General features: G+C 45.3%; 1 protein-coding gene across 3 annotated transcripts in view; it reads left to right on the plus strand.

Annotated features, from left to right (window-relative positions):
- The window catches only part of LOC112227917 (transcriptional activator GLI3-like), a 144122-nt gene that overhangs the window by 123770 nt on the left and 6930 nt on the right, over positions 1–13422 (plus strand). For all 3 annotated transcript variants that reach the window (XM_024392919.2, XM_024392921.2, XM_024392920.2), the window contains exons 10-13: positions 2490–2630; positions 11978–12127; positions 12421–12585; positions 12862–13146. In XM_024392919.2, coding sequence (XP_024248687.1) covers positions 2490–2630; positions 11978–12127; positions 12421–12585; positions 12862–13146 — 741 coding nt within the window. The remainder of the gene's footprint in view (positions 1–2489; positions 2631–11977; positions 12128–12420; positions 12586–12861; positions 13147–13422) is intronic.

The raw sequence follows: 13422 nt of genomic DNA on the forward strand, positions 1-13422 counted from the left end.
TCTTTTTGTTGAGTTTAGTCACATAATTTCTCAATTTGCAGTACGTCAGCCAGTCAGATGTCCAGCCAGATTTATTAGCCACTCCTTTTCCCCCATCTCTTTCAACCATATACTTTTTAATTTCCTCATCAATCCATGGAGCCTTAACAGTTCTAACAGGCCGTTTCTTAACAGCTGCATGTTTATCAATAATTGGAAGAAGCAACGTAATAAATTCCTCAAGTACAGCGTCTGAATGCTCTTTGTTAATCACAACCGATCAACAAATATTTGTGACATCATCCAAATAAGAGTCACAGCAAAATATTTAGCATAATCTCTTATACACTATTTTAGGCCCCGTTTTTGGAACTTTGACTTTCCTGGACAAAGCCACTATATAGTGATCACTGCATCCAATGGGTACGGATACAGGTTTAGATCAAAGTTCTACAGTATTAGTAAAAATGTGATCAATTACATGTGGATGATTTTGTTCCTGTGTTTATAGACACACTGGTAGGTTGATTAATAATCTGAACCAGATTACAGGCATTGGTTATAGTGAGAAGCTTCCTCTTAAGTGGATAGCTTGATGAAACCAGTCAATATTCAGGTCCTCAAGAAATTAGATCTCTCTGTTTTACATCACATACACTATCAAGCAATTTACACATATTATTTAGACACTGACTGTTAGCACTTGGTGTCCTATAGCAACACCACAAAATAAAAAGCTTTAGATGTGCAAGGTGAACCTGCAACCACAACACTTCAATAACACTTGACACAAGATCTTCTTTAAGCATTACAGGGATATGGCTCTGAATATATACAGCAGCACCTCCACCATAAGCATTCTTTTATAGACGTTATATCCTTGTATTGCTACTGCTGTATCTTCAAAGAAATTATCTGAGTATCAGAAATGGCTAATATATTAATGTTATCTGATGTTACCAAGTTATTGATTTCACGAACCTTATTTCGCTACATATAATATGGGCTATTTTCAGCCCTTTACTGGGTATCTTATCAGAGATAGACATAATATGGAAAAGCGCAAACCAAGCAAGAGAAAAGTACATACATTCAGTAGTCCATTAATCAGTGTGTGTGTGTGTGTGTGTGTGTGTGTGTGTGCGCGCTGTGGGGCTGAAGCTACAAACCCATAGGCTTGGCACTCTCATCCCTTCCAGGCTTTTGGGAGGGAGGGTGGACAATGAGCCTGTCTCTGGCAGCTTTCATGGCTGGGATAAGTTCTTTCCTCTTCTGGCGCACAGCTTCAGGATTGTCCTTGTTGAGGAAGATGTACATTCCTCTCAAGTTCTTGGCTCTTTCCAGAACAGTTACCTTGTCCTTGAACCTCAGGAATTTGACCACTATCAGAATGGGCCTGTTATCTGGGCCGGTGGTTATCTGGGCCGTTTTCCAGTCCTGTGGGCGCGTTCCACCTCAATCATCCTGTGGTCTCATGTGGAGATTGTGCATTTCCATCCACAACAATGTTGTTCCGCCTTGATTGTCCCTTGAGATAATGTGATTTCTCTGTCATTGTGAACATGGATTCCCATACAGAACTGATGTCCTCTCTTAATGACTTACAGATGACTTTCACCTTGCCGTTCTCCTGTTTAAACTCATCAAGCTGAGCCTGGGAGGACTTTGTTCAGGTCCTGGACTTCTCTGGTCAGGTCATCCATTATTTTATTAGTTGACTTCACCAGAATTTGGACACAACACACAACAGCTATTTTCTTGTTGTTGTAACAACTGTTTGTAGAACTCTTTTTGTTAGTTTAAAAGATCCTTCGCCTGTGATACAGAGACGCCACTGTCCTCAACGTTACTCCCAACGTTTGGTCTTTTGTCATAGTAGCAACGTAGGGTACGCCGTTACTCCTAGCAGTTCCAGACAGGGCAGGTCACAGGGAAGATTGAAAACAACAACAACAACAAACATCGGGGATCTCGACAGCCACAAGGCCGGGACAATCTGCGTTCCCAGCCACAATGGCTAAAACGCATCACGGACTGTGTTCTAAACCTCAAGGAAAACCCCACTAGCTTGATAGGCAGCTAGCTAGCAGCTAGGCTAGACCCAGCCTTGGTCAGCAGGATCACTGGACAGATAGTGGCGGTCCCAGCAACTGATGCCAACCGTGTCGCTGTAGCTAGCTAGGAACCAAACTTTTTCAATAGACTTTAAAAACATTTTTTTTTTCTCTCATTTTATTCAACTGTTACCATGCACCTGCAAAAAAGATAGCTCAGATGTGCGAGTGCCTTTGGAATTTTAAAACTTTCCAAAACAACATACTTTCCAAAAACAACAAACCGAGCTCTCCCTCGTTCCACGTTCAACAAGAAGTGACGCGAGTGGGGAAATCAGTCCTCGCTGTAACACTGTCAGTGTTTGGTTATTGTAACATGGTCAGTGTTGGGTCACTACTGTAAAACAGTCCGTTTTGGGTCCTCTTTTGTAACTCTGTTGTGTTTCTGTACTGTAGGACCATCCTGATGGGATGACTCTTGTGAAGGAGGAAGGGGACAAGGACGACAGCAAGCAGGAGCCAGAGGTGGTGTACGAGACCAACTGCCACTGGGAGAGCTGCCACCGGGAGTTTGACACCCAGGAGCAGCTAGTACATGTGAGTACCTGGTCATTCAGTATGGAAGCCTTCAATTCCAGGAGGTAGAATCAATAGGAGACTATGGCGTCTGGTTTTGCGATACAAACTCTGTCAATGTCAAGTTCAAAACGTTATGACACATTTAGAATGCAGATACTGTGCAAATAATAGAGCAGTAAGTAGGACACCCGGTTTAGAAGTGCATTTTAGGAGCCCCTTCCTCCAAGTCAACTGGTCCTATAGTTCTCCTGGACTTCTGTCCCCAGTCATAACACCCTCTCCACACTCTGGTCCAGCAGCCACCCCCTGTATGTCACCATGTTCAGTGTTCAGTGCAGAGTGTTCTGCAGCCTACAGGCGTTGAGTAATGCCCTTGCCGGATTCCAGATTGGTTTCGGGGACGATGGTTAATGGGCTCAAAGGCTGCCGAGCACGTCTCTGTTGTGCTACGACACTAACTGATTTGGCCGGCACTGACTAGACTAAATCCTGCACAACCAGGCCGTGAGCCTCCACTGTTCTGTACTGTCTACACGTCTGTACCGTATTGACTGTAATATACTCCCCCCATCTGTCATACAGCTCCTCACACTGCCCAGGACTCTCATCCTGTAGAGCCTGAGGGCCTATTCTTAACCCAACTATTAATGATATTGCTGATGCCGTTGGTGTTGGTCTGGTCTCCCCTGTGACCCGGCTGTGTGCTACTTACCACTAGGCCCACTGAGAGGGGAGATTTGACTTCACTCTCAGTGTTTGATACATGAGAGCTGGAGCTGAGGGGCTGATGGTGAGAAGGAAGCCACCGTGGTGTCCCTTTTAACTACATGTATCTTCAAGCGCGCACACACACACACACACACGCACACACACACACACACACACACACACACACACACACACACACACACACACACACACACACACACACACACACACACACACACACACACACACACACACACACACACACACACACACACACACACACACCAACCACCCCCATCAGCACACATCTGATAGATAGCTCCCCAGCTCTCCACGGCTGTCTATCCCGGCGTCTGACATTGCAATCCGCGGCCGCGGCGGTAACCCCTATCTATAATTGATATCCTCAGCGCGGAATGGGCTGCCTCCCGCGTTTGAAGGGCTCTGCTCAAAGGTTGAGGATCTTGACAAGTTCTTGCCCCTGTTTCCGGGGGGCAGGGCGATTTGGGCCGGGGTGAGGGCGGTGCATCATACTGGGTAAGAGCTTGTTCACTCTCCTTCTAGTTCTACCGGGTGAACATCTGTTTTACCCTAACGATGTCCACTCTCCACACACTAACTACCCTGACCTCGCGTAGGTTTCACTGCTGTGCATCTGAGAAGAGATACTGCTCCATGTCAGGAAATAGTCAACACGTCCTCATTGTCTTTTCCCCTTGCAAGTTCACTCAGAATAGTTTTTTTCTCTCTCCGTCATTGTATTTTATTTCTCATTTTATGTGCCCATGCAGATAGGGTTAGCCGGGACATGCTAATGAAACTATTTGCCTAGCGAACCCCTCCCCTCAAATTCAGCAAGCGGGGGAGAAAACCCTCTTATCTCCAACCCTCCCCCTCCTCACCCCCACCCCCTTCAGTAATAGGATAAGTATAGTATTTGGACCACAGTGTCTCTCCTCTAATGCTGGGGGGTCCATACAGCCAAACAATGGGATATCCCTTCCCCCTTTATTTAAGCTCATCTTATAGAATGGTTATGGAGAGGAATAATAGAATATGCCTCCAGCCTGGCTTTGATTGGTAGTGTGAGGTAAAGTTAACGACATAGTTTTCAGTTCTGATACATTTGGAATTGTTTGATTGTTTTCAATCGATTGTTCTTTGTCAATAGTCTGATATTAGGCAAAAACTCTAAATTAAACTGCTATCTGAAGCAAGTGAGGCAAGTTATACACTTCAAAACGACTATTTGAAGTGTTAGAAAAAAGTGATGGTTACGAAGATGAAGATGAATTGGAATTCAAATCCGCCGTACACCACCCTCATTGCTTTCCACCTTGGTTCAAAAGCGGCTCCTGTCGCGCTCCTGATGCACATTTCTACACTCTACAAATGCACTGGCGCCAGGACACGCTGTGCCCGTTCCTTTATCATCCGCGTTTAAGCGCTCTCGGTGCCGCTGATAAGATAAACATCGCATCTACGCAATTTAGCTCACTTATCTGGCCTACCCAGTCAGCAAAAGCGAGGCGGGTGTCAATTTTCAGTTGCTGTATTTATTTAATTTCTTTCTCTCTCTCTCTCTCTCTCTCTCTCTCTCTCTCTCTCTCTCTCTCTCTCTCTCTATCACTTATTTCAACTCTGCCTCTCAACGTCGACCTCCCTTCCCCCACTTCACCCTCCTCAAACTCCAATACCTTTTTTAGCATCACTCTCACGCTCCCGCTCCTCTTCTCTCCTTTTCCTCTGTACCCTCCGAGGGAGTACTTTTAAAGATAAGCGGTTGGTGCTGGATTCTTTAATGTCTCTGTCTGAGATGTTTGGGGGGTTTTGAACTGGGGTGTCTTTGGAGAGATGTTGCTGAGTCTAAGTGGGGGGGTGGGTCAGAAAGGGTCTCAAATGGGGTGACCCTGAGCTGGGTTGTGTGTGTACCTGCATGTTGAAAGTAGCAGTCAACTTCGACCCCCCCCCTCCCCCTATTCTGGGTCATCTCCCTAGGTGGCGTTGTAATGTCCTTGCTCTTAGATGGAGATGGCATGATGTTAGCGTTAGCTCCCCTGTTAGCTCCCCCAGTATACAACCATGCTATAAGGCGGTGGTTGCAGCCTGCGTGCCTCCCCGGTGTTGAGGGGAGATAAAGTTGGGCTCAGTCAGAATGCGGCCCCCTCTCCGCCTGCTGGCGCAGCCCTTTAATTGGTAAAATGCAGATTCTTTTTTGATCAGGAGAAGGATTAGGCACCTTATCTGTCTGGAGTATCTTACTCCAAGATGAAAAGGCTGTGCTGAATTACACATGCCAGTTCTAAACCCCCCCTCCCTCCTCCACTCCCTCACTCTCTCCCTCCCTCCTTCCCTCCATATCCCTCCCTCCCTTGCCTCTTTTTCCCAATTCTTTCTTTCTTTGCACAAAGCACTTCAGCCAATTGACATCACAAAAGAGCATATGATTTATTAGGCTCAGTTTGATAAAGCTAAACGGTGTTGCGGGTCCCACAGCTTAGTGAAATTGCCTTGTAAACAGGCCCTATTTTCATGCACGCTTGCATTCTAATGTATGTCCCAGAAAGAGTTTGATAAGGATGCACTGTAGATGGATTTTGAAGTGGTTGGGGAAAATGGAGGAAAGTGGTAAAGTATTGATGGGATTCTGTGTATCTGGTGTGTTTATGTGTATGCATGTGTAGCTATAATACATGCACAGCACATTCTCCAGAGTTAAATCAACACCAAGTGTTTAACACTGAAAGTGTGGACCCGTATAGACACTGGAACAGTGTTACATTAACACTTTCCTTAGTATAATGCCTTATTTGCATATTTCCCATGGTGCCTTGCCTTTCAAGTGACTTGTAGAGATACCACCATCCATTTTCAGTCCTTTGGAATTCACCAAGATCCTAAGCGAGTATGTTAACATTAAAATGTAATTCTTTAACACAATACAATATGTATTTTATAAGACCTTATTTTGAGGGCCTAGATTTACCCTAATACAGTGGCCTAAAATGCATGGTTTACAGGCCACAGCAGGCCCTCAAGTCACATTGTACTGGCTTGCAAAGTGACGTGTAAATCCTATTGGAATCTAGTAATGTTACGTTTGATACTGGTGCTCCGATGCGTGTGTCGAAATCACTAAGCAGTTTACTTCGAAGCAGTGTGCCGATGCGCGTATCACTTTATCAGAAGTACGTCATCTATGACGTCCGACGCTTCGTTTGATCAAGTGCTTTTTCCAAAATGCGAGATCCCACTGATTTCGATGTGGTTCCGGTGCTTTCTTCGATGCTGCTTTCAAACACTGACACTGCTTTCAAACACTGACCTCTACTGGATACCGTACTTATAAATATAGTTAGGATTTTTGTACTTGTTGTTCCACCTGACCGGTAGCTTAGCAGGTAGCATAGGGAACTACGGAACATTCAGGGACAGATATGAGGTTGAATCCCGTTGAAGTCACACTATTTCAAAAATGGTTTTATGTGAAAGTACACTTTTCTGCACTGTTGTACAAATCATTTGTTTTATTTAGTATAGTATAAGCTTCTGTGTTAAGCATCCTAAATAGTGCCATAGATTCCGTTTTTGAAAAATAGTCAACTTGAAGGCAAAAAAGGGAAGCATGAAGTGAACCTGCTAATCCAACTGATTGTAGGCTATTAAAGCCAACGACTTGCCGCTGCGCCATGGTGTTTGGATAAAATCAGTGGAGGGGGGAAAAAAATCTGATAATCACACGTTGCTATTTATTGCTGACCAGCAGATGTCACTAATTGTGAACAGATAAGGAAGCTCTGAGTAATGAACTTATTTTCGACAACATTGGCTGGAAAGCCTCAATACTTCAGGAAGTCTCGTTTCCCCATCACGTTTGGAAATCAGCCAGAGAGGGGATAGCTAACCTTTGTAATTTGTCATTTGTAGCTACAGCCTGCATTCAGAATGACTCCCAGGGTTGGGAAGACTATGATATAAGACTACCTAAAGCAATTGGAACAAACATTTCCGTAACGGATGCAATAAATCATAACATATTAGTTTAGAAAATGTATGTCATTTATATTTGAGTAGCAAAATATGAATGAACCAATCAATGTACAAAGCATAGATATTGAAACAAACAGTTCTAAAAAAATCAACCTACAATAGAGCATGCTGGGAAATATGATAATGCTGGGCATGTTTTTGGTTCAACGCTGTTATTAACACCAACACTGGGGTTATTTTACACCAATGAGGGTTAATTTAACACTTGCAGTGTTAATTGTTCTGTTACACTGAAAAATCAACACTAGGTAACGCTAGCCAATTTGCTCTGTAGGTGTAAATCCATGAAATTATCTGGAGTGAGTGAAAATAATAAATAATACAATTTCCTTTGAGTATATTCTGTACCTGTCCTATGCAAATTATGCATATCAAATTATGTGTGTGTGTTTGTATGTCAACGTGTTATATCAGTGTGTTATACACTAACATTGATACGTCACTCTATACCTGTAAGCGTATGTGTACTGTGTGTGTGTGCGTGCATGCGTACGTGCGCGCGTGTGTGTGTGCACTCTGTGCTCATCCCAGCCCGCGCCTGTGTCTCCCTCTGGCCCTCTTACTCCTGAATCCATCTCAGTGGCCAATAAGCTGCCAGGGTGAAGATGAATAACCCGCTTGTGTGCTGCCGCCACCGCAGCTATCAGCCCCAGTTTGTCCATTACGCAGGGTCCAACACGTCCTGTCTGTCCATCCGCTCAACATTGAGATTATTGATTCAATACAAATTGCCATTAGATCATGACCATTAGGGTCGTCTGCGGTCCGGGCCCCTCTCTGTCAGCGCTGGGCCCCATGCATCACATCCGTCAACGGCCCCTGGTCATTTGTACGGGCTGGCGGGAGGGGTTGGGGGGGGTCGGGGTCGAGGGGGAACAGGGGAGCGGGTGCCAACAGCGCAACAACACTGAGGTGCTCCCATCCCTCCCATTGCACTCAGCTAGGGGATATGGAACGGCGCACGACGCAGACTGATCGCTTGCCACAGGGATTCCCTCACAGAGACGGAGGGGAAAGGGAGGGGAAGGAGTGAGGAGCGGTTTTGTGACAGGAGGAGGGAAGATCAATCTAAGGGAAAACGAATGTCCACGGCTCTCAATCTCCAACCCCCCAATCGTTTTCTCTCTGGGATTATAATTTTTTTGTCACTCCAAAAATGTAAACGTGTCAGGTTGAAATGAATGGAGGACCCTTGTTGATACGTAAAGTCAATTGGAGCCGGAACTTAACGATTGCATTGTGTAACGGATTGATGTAACTGGACTCTGAGAGCAGAACAGGGCAGGAAAGTGCACGTGGCTGGTGAAGAGATGGCAGTTTTAGTGCACTTGTTCTGTCATCATATTGCCTGTGTAGGACACCCCTGGCTCCCACTACATAAGGGGTTAGTTAAGTGCAAATGTTCTGAGTCTCGAGGGCCCATGGGGGCCTTTCTCTTGAAGTAAGGTCCGACTTCATAGGGTTCTGTCTGTTTAGGGGTACGTCCCTTCCTTTGATGGGAACAAAAGTCTGTGACGGTGCCCTGGTCAGGACCCCACAGGCTTGAGTGTTGGGTCACAGACTGGACAGGGGGAGGGGCTGCTGGCTGGGGACAATGCTACCTTTGTCTGGGGACACACACACACACACAGGCGCACGCAGACACACACAAACAAACACACACACACACACACACACACACACACACACACACACACACACACACACACACACACACACACACACACACACACACACACACACACACACACACACACACACACACACACACACACACACACACACACACACACACACACACACACACACACACACACACACACACACACACACACTGCCCTGACTTCTTGGGAGTGTCTTTATAAGTATGTGGGTTCTTCAGTAGTTGAAGAGGCAGGACACTACAGACACAGGCTGCCTTTGTGTCATAAAGTGGAATGGGAGGATGAACTCCCCTCCCTCTGCACCTCTTTACCTCTAACACTCGACTGACTCCCCCTTCTTTCTCTTATTCTTGTCTTCTGCTGTTCTCCTCCTGTTGTTTGGTTGCTCAAAATGTGTTACAAGACAACACAAAGATACTCTAACAATGACTTGTTTCTCCCAGACGTTTAAGACCTCTCAAAGTCAAGTCTCTATTTATCCCCCTGTTTCTTTCCCATCCCCCTAAGGCAGAGGTCTCTCTCCCCGTCTCTGCTCAGGAATGTAATAAGACAGGTTCCTTTTGGTCAGGATATTGTGTCTGTCTCCCTCGGTTTAAATTGCTCTCGGAAAGGCCCTTCAGAGGCCACCACACTACACTGTTGTCTTTGTGAGAGGGCCAGATGTTGACTTCATCCCCGGAGGATTCCAAGTCTGTGTGCCTTATTTTTTCTTCTTCTCTTTGTCTTTACTCTCTTATCCCCCTTTAACCGTCCACTTACCCCTTTTTACTGGTCAGTGTGTAAGACAGACAGAGAGAGACAGAGAGAGACAGAGAGAGACAGACAGACAGAGAGAGACAGAGAGAGACAGACAGAGAGAGAGAGACAGAGAGAGAGAGTTTAGAGAGGGAGGGATGAGGCGAGCAAGAGGAGGTGAGAGAGAGAAACCAGGGCTGTGTCGTGCTCACTAGATATAATGCTTTGCTGGAGATGTAAAGCTCTGGCATTTGAGACACTTTGAGTGAACTTTAGATTCCCCCCCAAGCCTCAGATTGGAAGTTGCCACAGCAGCACAACTGTCAGCACTTGTCACGGAGGGGCAGGAGCTCCCATGTGATGGGAAGTGACAGGGTTTTATTTGAAAAGCCTGTTCAGATCGGACACTGAGACTCACGAGTCTCCCCTTTATTCCTCAGAGTACAAATTTGAATGGAAGAAAAGGGAATGGAGAGAGAGTATATGAAACAATGGGAGGAGATAGAAAGTTAGAGAGAGAAAAAATGATTGGGGAAACAATGATGGATGATAACACTGAAAAGAAAGCTAAGAAAATATATGATGAGGAAGGAACTTCAGTAGGGATTTACTGGACTTGGCACAAAGTAAATATTAAGTCTCTGTCAACTGTGGGATTTGGTCCTTATTTTGAATGTTCCTTTTCCATTAAATACGTGGTTACCCCGCTCTGTCATGTGTATACATACATAATGTGTGCAACAGAAAGAGTTCCCTTTCTCCAACTGCCGTTATTTGCTTCCTACTGCTTCGATCTCTGTAACACTCAGAGGATGTGAGTTGAGCAGTCGGATTTCCCGCTCATCGCTCGTGGACTCCTGAGCGCTCCGGCGCTCGAAGTCCTTTCCAACTGCTGCGCTAAAACTGCCGCTTCAAAATTATTTTATTAAAGATGAAAAGGTGATTGTAAGAAGCTCTCATCATTTCAAATAGGCTACATGTCATATTAAACAGCATATAAACACTCTAAATAGGTCAGGAGCCAGACAGGGAGCCTAAGAAGAACAGACATGAATTATTTAGGCTATATTATTTCAATTATTTCAAGGCTATAGCCTACAAAGAAATATATTGTGACGCATTTTCAAGTGCAATACACCAGGCTTGTATGGATTCGGGGACATTAAGCACTAAATAACATTTTGTTGTATTAATTCATCACAGTCTATAAATTGTCATCATAGGCTGTGACTTACTTAGAATTAAATACAAATTAAACAACAAAAAATGCCTTATTAGGCAGTCTACATTTTTAGAAACACGAGTTTGGCCAGTCTGTTGCTTCAGGATCATGAGATGGTGCCTGGAGAGCAGACCAGCAGCGGAGGATATCCTCTCCTCACTTGCAGAGCCACTGAGGATGCTAAACACCCTTTTGACCACTCTTGCCAGGCTGGACAGGGATTCAGAGTTTTCTTTTTATACATATATATATATGGCCGGAAGGTTTTTAGGCAAAATAACCCAATCAAAATGGAAAGCTCCTTGAAAATTGGAATATGCCAGGCCTATTGGGCCAAAATCAATTATGGCCTATTGTATAGATAATATAACATAAATGAAGGACACTTTTAAGAGATGTGAATTTTAGTTTATAAATACTTTGCTACAGTGACACACGTAGTTATCTACCTACCTCATTCCTTTATTTTAGCATGTGCATATAGTAAGTACACCATCATGCTTTTGGGATTCCTGCCTTTTCAGATTCCACAATGACCCTCTCTTGCTCTTAGTCCTCACCTTGATTTTGCACCTGGGTTTTTTTTAATCCGTTTTCTGAAAAGATTTAGCGAACTCCATGACAGTAGCTAAAGCAAGGGGCTATAACAACACACAAGTAGACGTGAGTGCTACTGGAGCGAAATTGGCGAGAAGGCCGATGCTCCACGCTCCAGTCAAGTTAGGCACGCTCTGCTCCATGCTCTGCTCACATACTCTGGTAACACTGCACCTATTCTGGGTCCCTTGGCCCCCTTGTGGTGCTCGCCAGTCACTACACGTCTGGTTAAAGCAGCTTCTCTACAGACAAAATACTGTTGACTCCTACCAGTCTTGATTCATAATGAATAACGAATCAACTGAATCATAATGAATATATTGAATCATAACAAATCACATTGAATCCAGATTGACTTGTGATTGACCTCTGCTTGTTTCCTCTCTCAGCACATCAACAACGACCACATCCACGGGGAGAAGAAGGAGTTTGTGTGTCACTGGGATGAATGTTCTCGGGAACAGAAGCCCTTTAAGGCCCAGTACATGCTGGTGGTCCACATGAGGAGACACACCGGGGAGAAACCACACAGATGCACCGTGAGAACACTCCCACAACACTCCCACAACACTCCCACAATGTTTATTTCACATCATGGGCTTAGATATGGGAATACATAAAGAGTTAGCTGTTGTTAGGTGGTTGTGGGTATGTGAGGATGGTGCATCCTTACATTTAATAAACAATCTATCACACTTCTACCTTCGTCAGTTATATATATTGTTGAGGTTAACTGGTCTCGGCCAGGATGAAGCATTAGAGCTGTGTTTGAAGAGTGTGTGGGTTCCGACTCCTCATCGCTCTCTTTTCTCATTCTTCTTCTTCTTCGCAGTTTGAGGGATGTCCCAAGGCCTACTCTCGCCTGGAGAACCTGAAGACCCATTTGCGCTCCCACACTGGAGAGAAGCCGTACGTCTGTGAACACGAGGGCTGCAACAAGGCCTTCTCCAACGCCTCTGACAGAGCCAAGCACCAGAACCGCACACACTCCAACGAGGTACACACACACACACACACACACACACACGCAAACACACAGGTTCACTCACACAGCACGCACACACACAGCTCAGCAACAAGTCCTCTCCGTACGCCACTGACTGTATATGTGTATGCGGTTCATTGCTGGAGGCCTTTAGAAACAGAAGCATCCTGTCACTGGCCCCATCTGTTCTCCTCTCTCCTTCCAGAACATTAATTAAATAGAACCGTATGCTAACATAATATCCTATACTAATAATATAATGCAATATAATGTATCTCTATGTTCCAGAAACCCTACGTGTGTAAGATCCCTGGCTGCACCAAACGCTACACGGACCCCAGCTCCCTACGCAAGCACGTAAAGACCGTGCACGGGCCAGAGGCGCACGTGACCAAGAAGCAGCGCAGCGACGCCTTCCCACGTCCCCCGCCGCAGTCCCGAGAGGGGGGCAACGGACAGGGCCGGTCGCCGGGGCAACTAGGGGGATACGCAGACCAAAGGGAGTACAACCACGCTACCTCGAAACAGGACGAATGTCTGCAGGTCAAGTCCATCAAGACGGAGAAGCCTATGGTGAGCCCCTCTCTGAGGGCACACAGTAACATACACTGCATGATGGGATAACCCGAGAAATATAATTACTGCTGTTGGTTCACCCATCACGGAATGGTAAATTGGATGGGGATTGCCCGATTTAGTAATTATATTTCTATGGGGATAGCAGCCCATCTATCTGAAATGTCACCTTAATAGGTTCTAACGATGCTCTACTGGGTGGACAAAACATTAAGAACACCGGCTCAAGTGAAAGCTATGATCATTTAATGTTGTTAAATCCACTTTGATCAG

Source organism: Oncorhynchus tshawytscha, linkage group LG29, assembly GCF_018296145.1.
Source record: "Oncorhynchus tshawytscha isolate Ot180627B linkage group LG29, Otsh_v2.0, whole genome shotgun sequence".
Taxonomy (NCBI): Eukaryota; Metazoa; Chordata; class Actinopteri; order Salmoniformes; family Salmonidae; genus Oncorhynchus; species Oncorhynchus tshawytscha.